This window comes from Anser brachyrhynchus (assembly GCF_964034855.1).
Source record: "Anser brachyrhynchus genome assembly, chromosome: 15".
NCBI lineage: Eukaryota > Metazoa > Chordata > Aves > Anseriformes > Anatidae > Anser > Anser brachyrhynchus.
The window spans coordinates 5,969,859-5,986,705 of record NC_137733.1 but is presented as its reverse complement, the minus strand read 5'-3'; the positions used below and the strand labels follow the sequence as shown (position 1 = coordinate 5,986,705).

Genomic DNA, 16,847 nt, shown 5'->3' with positions numbered 1-16,847 from the left:
CTTCCACCTTTGTCCACTGTACTTACCAGCTATGGAATGAGTGGGACAGTCAGGTCTTCTCAAAGATGAGATTTTGTGCTGTTTCTCTGATGGGAGTTTGAAATGGCCATAGGGAAATGTGAAATATTTAGTCCTTTATATTCCCTGACACATCTTGGAGGCAATTAAAATGAGTTTAGGCTTATTATTGAATATACTTATGCATGATTTTGACAGATGGGAACATTCATTGTTGCTCCTTAAGGGAAAGGTTAATATAAGTAAAAGGAATATAGTTTCCAGAATTACATGCGTGAACTTGCTGCCAGTAGAGGTCCTAAACACTCCTCTGTTCACTTCAGAAGAATGGTTCAGATTAAACTTGAAGAGAAGACAATAGAGTAAAATGTCCATGGGCTAATATTTATTTCTCATTTAGAAGAGGGCAGGAGGAGGGAGAGCCTTTTTTGTACCTTGTCTCTTCAGGCCTTGCTCTTTGGTAGGTCCTGTGTTTGTTGGCAGGAGGAGTAGCTACGATAAGGTTGCAATGCATATGAACAAGTGCCAGTCAAATTTACTTACGTAAAGAAATACTTCCTGCCATGCGCATCTTTCCTGGAACTCACAACTCGTGGCCTTACCTCATGGTTGAGACCTGTGAGACTATTTGTAGATGAAAGGAGGTTGAATGTGGCCTTCTGCTCTTCCAAGGGGCTGTTCAGGCATGTCTGACGCAGCTATAATGCTATTGTTAAAGGAGCTTTACAGTTTAAACTGTATTCCTAGTTCTTCCTTATGCCCGCTTGTTTAGCATCATGACTTTGGTTAGACTACGGCCTTGAATCTTGACACGTTGGGGGATAAGCTTGGTTACAGCTTGTGAACACTTTATTACAGAAATAATTATAGAAACATTATTCTTAGTGGCAGGGCTATTGAAAGGAATTCAAGGCTTCGTCTGAAATTACCAAGTGGAAGAATCTTACGGTTAGCTTTTATTTTAAAAACACAAAGCTCTGTCCAGCGATGTGCGAAGCACTTGGAGTTCCCACAAGATTCGTTGGAAATTGTAAGCACTTAGCGTTTCTCAAAATCACAGATAACCCATATTTACTGCCTAGAGAATTCAGAGGTCCAAAGAGTTGTATGCGTAGTATTTTGCAGCTGGACACAAGATCACACAGCCTGTATGACAAGCTGGACACAATCAGGTTATGAACTGGCAGCCGAGAGGTTGAAGAGCAGGCCACTTAAGCTCTGGTAAAACGTCTGGATAAATCAGCTGAGCCTTCAGCAAACCAGCAATGCTGCAATACGCTGTATGGATAGTCCAAACCAGAACCTGTTATCACGCTTGCTCTGCAGGGTGGCTAAGCTCACTCTGAGTTTGGGCATGACACTGCCTCTCAGCATTTCTTTTTCCTATGTCTATTAGAGCGTTGCCCTAATCAGGGACTTGACAACATCACAGTGGAAGGGACTTAAGTACTACAACTGTAGGAGCTGTAGAAGGACTCAAAAGAGACTGCATAGTTAGCTCCCCACTTTTTTTTTCCTGTGGGATTTCTGTCAAGTATCAGAGAAATATATGACAAGATAAATATTTGTTTTTTAATAGGAAAAAAAAATATGGTTTTACCTAACTTGATAAGCATATGATGAATTTCTTAGAGTATCAAGCTACTTGTGCCCTTTTAGGAGTATTTAAAGCCAGCTGGGAACAGTTGTGAAATACCAGCCTAGTTTTCAGATGGCTGAGGACCGATTCCATGCTCTATCACAGTTTTTCAAAGTGACTGTGTACAATTTCCTTCCCTGCTGCAGGTATGGAAATCACAGCATATTTCATTTGTGAGACAGTTTGAAATCAGCTGAAGAACAATAGAAAATAAAGATACTACTGCTTGGATTTTAGACATGATGCTGTTTCAGTAATGTTTAAAAAAGTTTTCTTAATCTTTCTTTGTAATTTTACTCTGTTCCTCTTCGGAGTGTTTTACAGGCTTTTGATATTTAATTCAGTTAGGGGGGATCTAGGAGAAGGAAATGTTTTACTCGCTTTGCAGTTTCATAGAGAAATAATCCATTCCAGAGCCAAGACTAAGGCACAAGTTCCTAATTCCCAGTACTGTGTTCACATGAAATGTGTAAGTAATTTAACTTCTTTTACATATTTCAGCTGCTGCTTGTCAACCAGAAGTAAAAACTCAGTAGAGCAGGAGCTTTTTGTTATGTGTGCATAGAATACCAGCACAATGAGGCTCTGAATCCCTCCAAGCCGAAGTGTTACTGTAATGTAAACACCAATCATGGAGAAGGCACTTCTCATTTTCAATGATTATGTCTCAGAAAGCAAACAAAATCAAATGGGATTCAATGCTACTTTGATTTAAATTTTAGTGCAATTTTCAGAGCGTTTCTTTGTTTACCTGAGGAGTTGAGTCTTTGACAGAAAATTTTCCCACTTCCAGCAAATGAAGAAATTGTGTGTAAAACAGCTGCTTCTTGCATGTTATTTTTGCCAATTACTTGAATGTTTTTAGCTGCATTCAGACTTGTGTAAACTGAGGCTATTTAGCAACAATTTTTCTTGAATATATTTAGGTGAAAAATAACCATTTAAAAACATTTTTGATTAGTTAATATGCTTCATAACCACACAAACATTGTGTTCTCATGAACATTAGAATTATGTTGCAATTGGTCCTCAGTCATCTGAAAACTAGGCTGGTATTTGACATGTACTCCTAGCTGGCTTTAAATATTACTTAGAACATTCTATGTGCTAATGAAGTATTTCAGGGAGCAATTCTATCAAGAAAGTCATAGTTGCTCTGACTGTGCTTTCCCCGTCACTGCTGACCGATAGATGTTCTTGTTTCATTCATCCTATTCCGATCTAGTGATCTCAGAGTGACTAGAAAGATGTTGTCCAAGAGAGACCATTACCTGGCTGTGTGAGACTCTCAGACAGTGATAATGTTCCCAACCCAGGACAGAGCAAGAAATCCCAGTAAGTCTCACACTGGCATATACGAGAGACAGTGTGACGAGGGCAGTGCTGTGTACTTGCATTAGGAGTACTTGGCAACACAGGCAAAAGTTGAGCAGGTTAGGACAGAGAGCATACCCTAAGGTACAAGATTCTTATTTAGGACCAAATGCTTGATGCTGTGGACTTGTCTTGTTCACTGCAGACAACAACAAAAAAGTACATTGAATTTTGGGCCAAAAATACTTCTCTGTCTGTGTGATCCTGAATGATCACACAGTGTGTCTCTAACGTATTCTTTGGGCCACATCCTTGACTCTCCTGCCAGAAGGGTTATATATTTTTTTGGTAGCACAGATGAGCTGTTAAGGCTAGTGAAGCAGCTGAAAAATTCCTTATAGGGAATAAAGGATGGGATAGGATGAAAAGGGATTGTTGTAGAACAATGACACATCCTGACCCGGAAATGTAACTGATCCTACCTATCACTGGCTGCCAGAGCTGTGGTGGATATAAAGCTACTTTAGATTGCATTTGAGGTTGACAATGCTCAGATGGCAGCAACACGAAAAGATGTACAAAGTGAATTTTTCTGTTCTTGGTTCCTGTGCCAAGCAGAGCTCAGTTCCTTCCTGTGTCATCTCTGAACTGCATTCCTATGCTCAGTAATTGCTGGTGGTGAGCTGACATTTCACTCTGACACTTACCCTCTTCGTGCTCCAGCAGAGGTGCTGGCTAGCTTTAGCACCTCCATGATGCCAAGGATAGATAAGTGGCTCCTTCTGAATCAGAAGAGATGATATTCTTCATGACAAAGATTAAGAATAATTGTCCACAACATGAAAATAATTTTCAGCAAAGAAATTTTCTTTATTATTCTTATTTTTTTAACTTAACCTCACAAGATATGTAGTGCCCTATCTGGAGAACTACCAAGTTCATAGCAAATAATGCTTCTGTTTCTCAGCTCTTTGAGTTCCTGCAATCTTACTCTGGGAGAGTTGTTTGCTTTGGAGGATCGTATCTCCTCCATTTTAGCAATCTGAAGCTTAGTTCAAATCAAAAAAATTTCAATATCATCTTGCTACCATTATATTTTTCAGGTCCATAACCTCAGCACGTTTGTTATTCAGAAAGCCATTCGTGCTATATAGAGTGAATCTAGTACAAAAATGCATTAACAGGAAGACCATTCAGACCATTAACATCAATCATACTCTCCTTTTTATTATTAAATGTTGCCTTTCTAATTACAGTATGTTCTGCCAGTTGCATACAGGAAATGCAGATACTTTCTGCATTCTTATCTGTTGCTCCCACTTTGCAATGATAAAGCAGTTCTTTGAATAGTTTCACGGTTTATTCCACGATCTAATGTGGAATTTCAGATAATCTAGCAGATGGCATTGTCATCATTTTTCCTTCCCTACAGAATGAAAATGAACAAACACTTGACATTTCCAATATGGCTTCATCTAATGCAAGAATTTTTAGAAGCCATGAAAGCGTTATCTGCTTTGGTTTGGGGAGAGGGGCACAAATGTTAAATGTATCCCAACTATCTGCTGTCCTACATCAGCAACATGACTGCATGGAAAATAGATTTATCACCACATAATCAGCATGCTTGTGTTTTGTACTGTGAGCTGTGCCTCCAGCAAAGCGTGAACATGCAATGCTAGAGCTATTTCAGCATAAGAGTATAGAATTTTCATTAGAGAAATTAGCTAGAGCTGCTAAAGTACCTAGAAATCAGTTCACATTTACAAACGTACAGCAGATGCATCATTTGGCAGAAGATTTCTGCAGTCAGTAATTTGCCATTCATCAGGGATTGCCTCTGAAATCTGCGATCCAAGCTAGGGTGCGGATGACATAGAAGGATAAATTTAGACATGGCTGAAAACAATTATTTTGATTAAGCCTACAGCCAATGAGAGTAAGATTCTTCCTATTCCTCCCCTTCCCCCTCATTCACCTCCTCCAGTAAAGAAGGAGGAGACTCAGTAAGTATAACTTATATGCTTTACATGCAGCAGATGCTTTCATTTAGCTCTCCATGCTATAGAGTCTGTTCAGCATAGTAGAGAGTTTATTTTGATTGAACATGATGCCTTGCTTCAGCGTTAGCATCAGTTTAGTTTGTATTGGAAAAAAAAAAACGCTACAAGGAAAATGCTGAAGTTTTCTTTATTTGCAAAAGTGAGGCTGTATCTGTAAAAAGTTTGCTTCTCCTTGACCTACCCTTCCACTGGGAGATAACCCTCAGCCTGGGTGAGCCGATTCTGATGAGAAATACTGACTGCTTTCTTGGATCCGTGCAGCGAAAGGAACTTTCCGAACATGTAATGTAGAGTGTTTTTCAAACAGCAGTTGGATGGCAATCACTTCCACTTGCTATCGGCCTTATACCTAGCTGGGAGCCAGCAGCAAAGTTCTTAGCTGGCCCCCTTGGCTCCTGAGCTGCTGCACTGCCATTCCAGCCTCTAACAGCTTTGATAATCTTTCCCAGTTCTAGGGCAACAGAGCTGTTTGTCCAAGGCGGTGTGCAGGCATAGTAAAAGCAATGCCAACTAGTCTTTTCAAAAACCATCAACAAAAGCATCATTTAACCAATTAGAGCTATTTTATTAGAAACAAAATGACATTAGTCTTGGCTGACAAACTTGTATCCACTAAGCTTCAGCTTGCTGTGATTATAAACAGCTCTGATTTAAAAAAAAAAAAAAGGCAGATCTGTGCAGATCCTTTTGAATTACTTTTTTTTTTGTAGCTGAAAGCTAGAAGATATAGGTATCCATAAGGCATCTTTCAATTAATTTGTCCTTTCTTTTCAGTGTGGATTTGGGGGTAGGTTATTTAATTTTTTTTTATGTATATATTTAGTGTGACCTATAGACGTGTTCTTCCTCGGCTGCTCAGGGTGGCCAATGCTTCTGCTTGCACTGTTGTTGTGTCACAGTGGAGAAATGTGGCCAGAACTGGGTGTGGAAGGGTGGATGGAAAATCAAGCTGAAGGGTTGTAAGCTGCAATGTTGTAAACTATAATTGCAAAATAAAATAGCAAGTGCTTTGGAAATAGGAAATTTTATCTTATTTACTCTATAGTAATTGCTGGTACTTGAGTACAATCAGCTGCAAGCCTCTCTGTGATTGACAGCACAATTCTAGCCAGAGCAACCAAAAATAGCTCAGGATTTCAGTCATTTTTATCTTTTTACAATCTAATACTGTCACAAAAGTCAGTGTAACATGTAGGGAAATTGGACTCTCTTCATAGGTAGACGAGGTAAATTGGACAATGCTGAGCAAAGGCATACTAAGAAAGCACTGAGTGTAGCTGACTTCAGCAGTTATTGCCTGGAATTAAACAGGATTAGCTCCTTTTCATTTTTTTGTTCATTAGCCTTAGTATTTCTGCAATTAGTTAAATTCTTCTTTGCCTAGATCCTTGTTGGGTAAGGAGGCTGACAGAGGAAGAAAAGGGCAAAGCAATGTTCAAAGCCTCATTCGCTCTCAGGAAGAACCTTAACAAATGGAGAAGTGAAATTCTTTTCTGAGCTTGGTCAGAAGACTTACGGAGCCCTCCCATGCCACTGGGCCAAGTAGATTTGGAAAAATTTAAAATTTCCTGCTTAAGGAATAGATCCTGGTTTAATCTTTAGCTCTCGAGTTACCTCCAGTCATTGATTGTACTCCCCATATGGTTGCTGAGAGAGGAAGAAAGAATCACGTCTCCAAACAGGCTATAGAAGGTCATATTTTTCTGAAAGTATCCAAGTTTCTTTTCAGGCCTCTTCCCTGGAGAATTATGATGGTAGTGTCAAAGCCATGTTAGCTCCCCAGGACTACAGTAACATTAGTACTGCAGATCCGCAGCATCAGAAGATTTTGCATGACTATTTTTCCTTTATTACTAATTGCACTTTTTATTTGGTGCTTGTAGGCAGTGCTGTGTCTGTAGCAGCTACCTTAGCAGCAAAATAACTGGGCAACACAGTAGATCTGCTTGTGGCTTTGTATTTGTGGGTTTTTTTTTTTTGAAAACCATGTTAAGGAATCCCGTGTTTTGAGGAGAGGCACAAAAGTCAAGCTACATTAACTTGTCAAGTGGATTAGTCATTAAACACCTTTGTGAATGTTTTAATTCAGAATTAAAGTGGCTTTAATTGGATTTAGCTGATTTTGCTTCCAAAGTACATTCAGGTAAATCAAATTAAGGTTAATTCAGTGTAAAGGCATGGGCAGACATCCTCATTAAGGGTTACTTGGAGCAACTGGAAGCAACTGCCCAGCTGCTCCTCAACACCCTTCTGTTCTCATGGTGCTTCTCTTGTGTTCCTACAGCTCAGCTCACAGAAAGGGGAGCCTGCTAGCCTCGTACTACAGTAGGTCACTTCAGATTAATTCTGCCCACCTTAATTAGCAGTCTAGTCTGTTGGCTGATTGCACTGACGTGCACAGGAAGTGCAGTCTTGTTGCACTTTGCTGACTCTGAAGTGGTGAGCATAGCCTTCGTCTGATGCTGTAACTAGTAGCTTGGAAATAACACCACCATAAACAGCTCCAGCTATTTGTAAATGAATGTGTGTCTAAGCCTATAGAATACATGCTCTCAGGATGCCTTGGGGGGGCCCTTAGGGTCCTTATTCAAGGATCATACCTGTTGAGGAACAATACTCATACGTGTACTGGATAATCTTTATGATTTTAGGGACTAGTTTCCTAATTTACAGAAGAAATGTCAGGGACAGCAGACTGAATATAGATAGGAATAGCAAGCTAGCTAATAATTACAGCTACTCTGGAGAAACTTTTACAGCTTCTTTGGAGAAACAGAAGAGATCCCTTAAACTGTAATCCCACAATTCAAGGTTGGGGTTGTTTGTTAAAGAACAGGTCTCTTCAAGGAGATGGATTTTCATCCTAAATAACCAAGTATCAATACTAAAGTAAAAGACAGGTGATGAATTCACTTAAATGTATCATCATCTGTGAATGAGGTATGTAGATGAAGCAGAAAATGATGGAAGTTTTGACACTTCTGCCATGCTTGCCTTGAAGGTGTTCATTCATTTTTTTAAAAAATAACACCAAATCTTAAAGAATACTGAGTAAATCTGATCATGCTATATCCAGCTGTGACCACATAATCTTCCATTTACCAAGCAGTATTAGGCTAAATGAAGACCCAGGTGACAGCTCTCCAGGAAAAACTGAAGTACTCCAGAATGTGTCACTGATATAATGACCTAGCTTTTATGGCTCCCACTTTCTCTCTGATAAATGCTCACTAGATATTCATTGCTATCACAGGAGGGACAATTAATATAATTCATTCATGATGATGAACATGGTTCCAGTAATCCAAATGATGTTCTTTTTCCTACTTTTTTTTTTTTTGACAGGAAGCCTCTTATTTGCCAGATATTGACACATTACCTAGATCAGCCACTATGAAAAATGAGGTTCTGCTTATGACAATTTGGCTGTCAAGTTGTGGCCAGGTATCTACAGATCAGTGCAGTGGGCAGGTGCCTAACGTAGTGCTGAGAGCAGCCGACATCTACAATGCCCTTGTGGCGTGGCTTCTGTCTCTGGTGAGTATGTGCAGTGACTGCACAAAAGAAGGTTCTGCATGATTAAGGGTGTGCTTTTCCCTCCAGTGAATAGGTTCTTGAAATCGCTTTCTTCCAACAGCTACAAAACAGTGGCTACACAAAGGGGAAATTATGTCCTAACTTGTCTTTAAATGCAAGATTTGCTGGATTGTGCCTGTAGTTTACAAAGAGCATGGCAGAGAAAGTAAAAATAAATAAATGTATTAATTTGAAAAAATAGTGAGGCAGACTCAAAGTAATAAAAAGTGACTAGTGAAAGCAGAGGGCTAAGTATTACACTTTGTCTGCAGCAAAACGGAGACATTTTTCATCCATTCGCTTGTCTCGACACTTCTGTTTAAGAACAAATCCTTTCTGATAGCCAAGAGGGCAATAAACAAGTGTTGGTGTGTTTTGTCTTAGTTGTCCTTTGGATCACACCTTTTCCCCTCTAAAGAAACCTTCACTCTTCCCATTCATCTGATGCTACCCTTTTCCTCTAAGGAAAACAGGAAGTATTTTTTCTTTCCTCCCATCCTGCATGTTGGCATTATTTTCCCTTGTTAAAGATGTTGGCATACCTATCCATGCGCTCAACGTAAATTTCACCGTGAGTGGACAGCATGCACAAGGCTTTTAAATCACTTAAACTCCACTTAAACAGTATTAATTGTTAATGATGTTCATGCTTCCATTAAAACATTGCCAACGTTCCTTAATGTTAGTTCAGTGCTAATGAAAATTGCCACTTGAACAACCCCAGAGTCTGAATCTTCCATTTGGAAAATAGTTAGCTCACGAACAGCTGCAGTTTGAGGTTTCTTCCCTTTACTCCCATTTAAAATGCCTGAGCTCTGACTTGCGGCAGCTCTCTTCAAGCCTGAAAGGGCATCTCAGCTTCCACGGTTCAGCGTTGCATCTACTGAGAGGGTCAAATGTTGTGGTGGACTTTATGTCCAATGCAAACTGGGGTAAAAGCCACAATTGATTTCAAACAGATTCCCAAACAGCTGTTGGGTAGCAATGAAAATGTCTGCGTTTCTGTAGTGAAAGAAAAGTTGAAGCACTTTAGACCAAATTCTCATCTGCTGATCGTCTGTGTAATTCCACTGAATCACTGGCTTCCTGGCTTGTGTAAATCAGCATGCCTTTATTGACTTCCTTGAAGATATGCTGATTTGTGCTAGTAGAGAATGTGGTAGAGATGTGAGCATTCTCCAGTAGCAGAACTACTACAGAAATCCCCATGTCAAACCAGTATTCAAAGCAGTCAAGGACTTGACAGTGCTATTTTGAGTGATACAACTGACCTATTCCACAGTTTGAAAATGCACTCGAGCTTTGTGTTGAGAATATATTTTTAAAGGCATTTATCTCACTGTAAATAGCTTTGTTTTATGTATGCAGTGAATAGCAGAGCTATTAATCTATCTAGAGACCATGGTGATGGTGTAAACCATGAGAACAAGGCTTAAGTGGTTTCAGTATTCACCAGAACCCTGGGAACGAATTACAGTCCTGTAATTCAAACTTGCCTCTCTCTTCATCTAGTACATGATCTGGGTCAGGGATCTTTGCCTCACATGGCTGCTGCTCTTTCTTGTGGCTTTGGTTGCTTGTGTCAGACTTTCTGATAGTCCTCTGCCCTCTTTCACCTGCTACCCAAGTTTCAGGATGCTTTGCAGTGCTGTGATGCCTTCCCAGGCTGTTTTGGATATCTTTTCTGTCTTTTTTCTACCCAATGGTAAGGTTTCTCGTGTATTCCATTGCTAAAATGCACCCTGTTTCAGCCTCATTTGGGGCAGCCTTGTGAGCCAACGGAGTGGTCTCTCCTCCTGGAATCCTGTCTCTGGAACAAAACTGATGCTCACAATAAAAGATGCCCAGTGTTCATCTTGGGGTTGGCAAAAGTCCCTTTTTATCCTCCTTGGTTTGGATCAGATATGTATATTGGCAGATAGAATGCCTCCCACACAGGTACAGACGTGAAAAAATCTGTCAAAAAGAAATCACCTCAAGTCTAGCTACAACGTGGATTCACTGGATAGAGATTGATGGGGTTTTGGCTTTTAGAGATCCCTAACAGGGAAGATGAAGTCTTATTAAAGATGCCTGCAATAGCTCCTCAGAATGACATAATCACTGAGCACTGGTTTTTGAACTGAGATTGGACTGATTTCATTATCATTGATAAAGGCAGCATGCAGTGCCACGGTGGCACGAATGTGCGGTGATGACAGGGACTCGGTTCTCATTTCTTGCTAGACTAAAGAACAAATGTAGGTTCTTGCTTTCACTTAGTGAAACTGGTGGAAGTCAGAGCTTGCAAGTCATGAGAGTCCTCGCTGAGAAAATAAATCCTATGACTTATCAAAACCTACATGTTATTCCTATTTAATTTGGTCTTTATTGATTTTGCTAGTGGCTAAACCACAGCTAATCCACTAATCAAGTGAGAGTGCTCCCTGGGTTATTGTACATTATGTGACTACTCAAAAGCAACAGAGCAAGATACGGGGTTACCTTCAGTCTCTAAATACAACAATCTAAAAATGAAATTATGTTCAAATGGATTTACAGGTGCCTCCTGTGAAAATTGAAGGTGGACCCAAAGCTCCGTTTCAGGTGGTAGGGCTACAGCAGGCCTGGCAAGAGGATGGATTGGCCCTATATGCTTGTCTAATGCCAGCAGATGAATCTCTAGCACAAAACAGCACCAAAATCCAGAAGATTAAAGTAAGTAGCAGCCTTTACACTTGCTAGTCGAACAGAACTGCCACAGGCAGTTACCGCTATCTTTCACTAGAGACTAGGCAATTCAAGCTCAAATTTCAGTGAGCCAGGACAGAAAAGCATAAGTGCTGCTCTAAATTAGAATGGGGGAACAGCCCAGTACTGTGTGAACTGAAAGACTGCTTACAGCTAATTGCCAACTCAAGCTGTCCTCAGTTATGCTGAATTTAGATTATGTGCAGATGAGAAACCAGCTCTGAATGGCAAAGTCTTTTGTCTCTACCGCTCATTAGCTGTTAATATATTTTTGGTGGCTGTAACCCCACAGTGCAGGGACTTGACTGAGGAGACGTATGTTTGGCGTGTATTATGTTTTGTGCTGTTATATTTTAACTGTGTGAAGAGGGTGGCCTATGAGAGGGAATGTTGTCTTGCTATTTGGCTCCCAAGAGTCAGGACCCAAAGATAGGACCTGAGACTCTGTTCCTTCAACTCTGCTAGACTACAGAGTCTGTGCTGAGCACCAAAACACCAAGCTGAAAGGTCTAGCACAGAAGCTGAAAATCTAGCATGTGTAGGTGGCACAGTGTATTGTAAGGCATGATATGAGCTCGTGTCCTGAAAACAGCAGAGCTGTGAAATGGAACAAAGTAGGGCCCAGAGTTGCTGTCTTTTAACAGAGCTAATTTGAAACAGATTGCATCAAGATGCTCAGAGTATCGACTATTTTGTTCCCCTTTGTGGAGACAGCTTGTTAGGTATTACCCTGAGACCTACCGTGGCCTCGCTACTCTTGCCTGGTAGAGATACCTATACCTACCTATGCAATATGGCTGGCTCTTGCTGGAAAATTTTTCCAGGCTTATTTGGGGAACAGTGATCCTTTTGTACCTGAGGCCTTCTGTGGGTCACTTGCTTGACTAATGATCCTGTTACTGACCAACCTTAGCTGAGACACTGGCCCTATGCTCTGATGGGCACGGTGAGCATCTCCCAGGTGGCTCAAAGCAACCTTCACAGGGGTTGCTTTCGGTTTGGCAAGCTGGGGGTGGATTTCCTACTCCTGAGAATGCCTGCCTCACCTAAACAGCTGCACTGTCTCTTCATCCTTCCTCACTGACTGGTAATAGCAATGTGGAGAGGGATGCGCTAATTCCTGACACTTCCTCTATGCTGAAAAGATCCTGTAGGATCCAACAGAATCAGAGTGGTTTGGGTTGGAAGGGACCTTAAAGATCATCTAATTCCAACCCCCTGCCAAGATCAAGGACACCTCCCCCAGCCCAGGCTGCCCAAAACCCCATCCAGCCTGGCCTCGAACACTTCCAGGGATGGGGCATCCACAGCTTCTCTGGGCAACCTGTTCCAGTGCCTCACCACCCTCTGAGTAAAGAATTTCTTCCTTATATCTGATCTAAACCCACCCTCTTTTATTTTAAATCCGTTCCCCCTTGTCCTATCCCTACACCCCCTGACAAAGAGTCCCTCCCCAGATTTCCTGGAGCCCCCTGTAGGTACTGGAAGGCTGCTGTAAGGTCTCCCTGGAGCCTTCTCGTCTCCAGGCCGAACAACCCCAGCTCCCTCAGCCTGGCTCCATAGCAGAGGTGCTCCAGCCCCTTGATAATCCCTATAGCCCTCCTCTGGACTCGTTCTAATAGGTCCATGCCCTTCTTGTGGGGGGACAACTTGCTTAAGCTTCCCTTGCTCAGCTGCAAAGAGCATTCTTTGCTCGCAGCTGCCTGTCTATCAGCAGTGAAGATTGAATTTCCCATGATGTGTCATAAAGCCTGGAGTATGACAGCTGCGGCTCCAGTGCTTGCACACGTAAATGATTGATGCTGGCAAAAATGTCATGATTAAAACACTACTCAAAAAAACCCACACCTTTCTGCTAGTGTTTGGGCATCTGTTGGCAGAAGCAGCAGGGCTAATGAGGCTAAGCAGCCTGCTAGGCTGGACAAGGGCTTTGTGTTGATTTCTGTCTCAGGTGACTCAATTCTAGATGTTTTCTGTGAAACAAAGAAAACAGGAACATGGACTAACCTGTCTTCTGTCCAGTTGTCTTGTCACTCTCTGCTGATCTCAGATGAGGAGCTGACCAGAGCATCAGAACTGATGAGCACTGAGTATGCTCAAAATGTGTATCTGGTATCAAATAATTGAATGAACTTGTGACGTGCAAGCCCAGGCTGCTCCGAAGGTTTGCTTGGAGCTGGGAAGGATTCTATCACAGGTCAGAATGAGCCTTGTGGAGTTTCCAGTCCGCATATAAATTGTAAATGCTTTTTTACTGCCCCATTTCCAGCCGCTAATGTTGCTGTTGAGTTCAGCTAGTGTGCATGGAAGTGAACGGGGAAGGCATTTGGATGGTGTTGCTCAAAGCAAGACTATGTATAACTCTTATTGGAGGCTCTACCGTTATGTCATTTTGATAACAATGACTTTTGTCAGTTTTGCTTTCTTGAGGCGTTTGTAAAGCTGCTGCTCTTTCCCCAACGGAGATTTAAGCTGATAGGAACCACAAAAATCTTTCAGAGATGTCAGCTCACAGCAGAGATGAGGAAAACAACTAGTCCTAATGGGCAGACTAGTCCTGTCTCCCCACTCCTCCCCATGAACAGCTTCAGCTGTTGTTGGAGAGAAATGTGGTAGACTTTACTTTTCACACTTAAGTCTTCAGTCTTGTACTGTAGAGTTAATGTACAATACTTTAATGGTTGAATCGGATAATAAAACTATTCTGTTGTGGCATTTACTGATTCTTGTTCTGTTCATCTCCTGTTGGCACAATAAGAACCAGTTACCAGGGCTTCCTTCAAAATATGAAAATCCAGGAAAAATCAGTGTTTCCAGGCATTATTACTGCATCTACTGACTCCAAGAATGACTATAAAAATGTAGGAAAATTTTACTTACTTTTTTTGTATTGTGTAGAGAGGCATACCAGGTAGTATAAATTTTAACCAACAGCATTCTGACAAATGATATTTAATGTTTTTAAAGTGGAGAGTCCAGGGTCCATTTTCGGTGCCAAAGATGGAGGTGTACAGACTACACAGCTTAGTAGGTAGATTTTTGCTTATTTGATGCTAGGAAGGAAATGCCCATCTTTGTGTGTCTGTACTTGTATCTTGTGATAGCAGCAAAATGACAGTTGCTCTTGGATTTTGTTCAGATTGTAACATGAATACGATTTTTACAGCAGACAGTGGATTGCTAGAATCTGAGGACCTATCTGTATCAAGAAGGCAAGATTTCACCTTCTGCAGCTTGCCTCACTGATAATGCCCGCCCCTGGTGTGGCTGAACACCCTGAGTGTGTTCATCAGTCTCGTTGGCTTTGATCTATTTGATTCTGTGGCTTGGTGCTTGCCCTAGCGTCACAGCTCAAATAATGCTGGGGTACAGTTCATCACCAGCAACTGGAGCAAGACAGCCTGCTGCTTTCACGTAGCTGTAGTGTGCTGCTGGTTGCTTTGGGGTGTTTCTTTGGTTTTTGTGTTTGGTTTTTTCAGTAACTAGTAACTGGAGATGAGCTACATTACAGAGCTGTAAGCCATCAACTCTTTATTTACGAGCTTCTTCACTGCCATCTATGTCTTTCACATGGTTATAAGTATAATAACGGTTTCTCAAGGAAGAAGCTCCTGTCCTGAGCAGATTAACTTCTGGCTTATTCAATTATGATGACATCTATTCCTCTATCAAGTGCTTCTGCAATGTTTTAGTCCCATTTCTGTTGCTTTTTTGGGGTTTAGTTTTGCTTGTTTTATTTCAGCGCTCCTTCCAAACAATTGGGAAAAGTGAGAAAAATGTGAATATTCCTGCGTGGTTTTGGTTTCTTGAGTTGTTAGAGCAAATGCTTGTACACCTCTTGTAATTTCTGCATGCAGATCGACAAGCTGCATTTACAGGCATGTCTGATGGGAATTAGATTTGTACAGAGTATGCTTTCTAAGAATCTACTCAGCATTCCCAATTAGGCACGCTAGCACCACGCAGAGCAGCATGGTTCTTCTCTGTACGCTTCGATCACTTAACAATTCCGTGGTGGTTCAAAAGAGCTCACGATCTCTGTCATTAGATTTGGGGCTTTTTTTTTTTTTTTGCAGACCTTTACTGCTCAAGTTCTAATTTCTAGGTGCTGTAATAGAGGATATGGAGAAGATGCTTTGCATAATTGCTAATTCTGTTCATTTCTGATTGGGTTACATTGAGGTCACCAATTTGTTCTCTGAAAACCTGACTAATTAAGAACAAACTTGAAAGAACAAAGGGCTTAGAAGGGAGGTTAAATGATGGAAAAAAGTAATTTAGCAGTGCAGTGTTCAAAATTAATGTATCAGTATTAATATTAGTATCAATCTTTTAAAAATCCTGAAATTAATAAATATTTTCATTTTTATCCCTATAAAACCCTTTGCAAATTTGTTTCATTGTATCAGACTGTTTTGTAACCCGGTGTACAGCATTTTCTCCCTCTTCAAGAGGGATGTATGTATGTAATGTGCTTCGGAGCAGTATTTGCGGGCTGTCAGATGTCATGAGCCAGTTATTTTATACCAGCGTCTGGCTACCAGTCGAAGATTGCTGTTAAGTCTCCAGTTATCATCCACGATGGGGTTTTATAGCTGAGCTGTCCAAGCGTATCAAGGACTATGGTGGAAGGGCAATGCTGCTAATCTTCCCAGCCCCTTTACCAAAAGGGTCTTTGAGGCAAGTCCACATGGGGGCATGTCCCCAGGCCATGGTGTGAGCATGTCACACAGTCAGCTGGTGGGCATAACTGGCTGTTGCAGACAACATCTGCTCTCAGGTCCCATCTCTGGTGTCACAAACCCAGACGGTATCGGGACCTTCAGTTCTGTCTTTGGTCCTAGAAGTGGAGACTTTGCAGAGTGACAGCAGGATCGTGGGAGGAGTGTGCTTTCTGTGGGTAAGGGGACAAGTTTAGAAGCTCTGGTTGCAGGGATGCAGGTTGTGATGGTTTGGGAGGCTGAGAGGGGTTAAATTAAGATTTGGGTTGGAGACACTGAAGTGCAGTTGTATGGCAGATGCATGAAGCATGAGGTTGGGATTGTTGCAGGCAGAAAGAGCTGTTACAGGTACACAGTGCAGCACAGAACAGCGAGCTGCAGTGCCTATCACCAATGCATTTTAATTGTTGACTTTTTGCAGACTGAAGAAGATCTCCAAGGCATATCCATTTTTTACCAGAGGATTACTGAATTTCTATCCTGTACGTGGCTTCCAGATGTTATCTGGTGGAAACCAGAACTGGTCAATTGCTTCCAAAACCAGCTATATCCACTTGCTCCTGAAATTCCCTCTGTCCTGCTGAGTTGCATCACTACTGTTAGTCCTGATCCTCAGGTACTGTACAGAAATGCTTGGGCTTCTGATTTTTTTTTCTCATTATGGCCAATAGAAGTCGTTGTTCTTCCTGTGTTACAAGTATTTTCATTTGGTTTAGCTAAGCATTTAAACTCTGTTTGAAAATAAATTCTTCAAAGCAGTGTTGATTTTCCACTGAAGTGCATGAG

At 41.3% G+C, this 16,847-nt stretch overlaps 1 protein-coding gene across 10 annotated transcripts in view; it reads left to right on the top strand.

The window, feature by feature from the left end:
* Nucleotides 1–16,847, top strand: part of DNAAF8 (dynein axonemal assembly factor 8) — a 105,388-nt gene that overhangs the window by 21,670 nt on the left and 66,871 nt on the right. For 9 of the 10 annotated variants that reach the window (XR_013939619.1, XM_080556366.1, XM_080556367.1 and 6 more), the window contains 3 exons: nt 8,380–8,571; nt 11,152–11,307; nt 16,483–16,677. Coding sequence is in view for 9 of the 10 variants with exons in the window: in XM_080556366.1 (XP_080412492.1) it covers nt 8,380–8,571; nt 11,152–11,307; nt 16,483–16,677 (543 nt within the window). In the remaining variant the exon portion in view is untranslated. The remainder of the gene's footprint in view (nt 1–8,379; nt 8,572–11,151; nt 11,308–16,482; nt 16,678–16,847) is intronic. The other variant, XM_080556369.1, reaches the window with a different exon arrangement.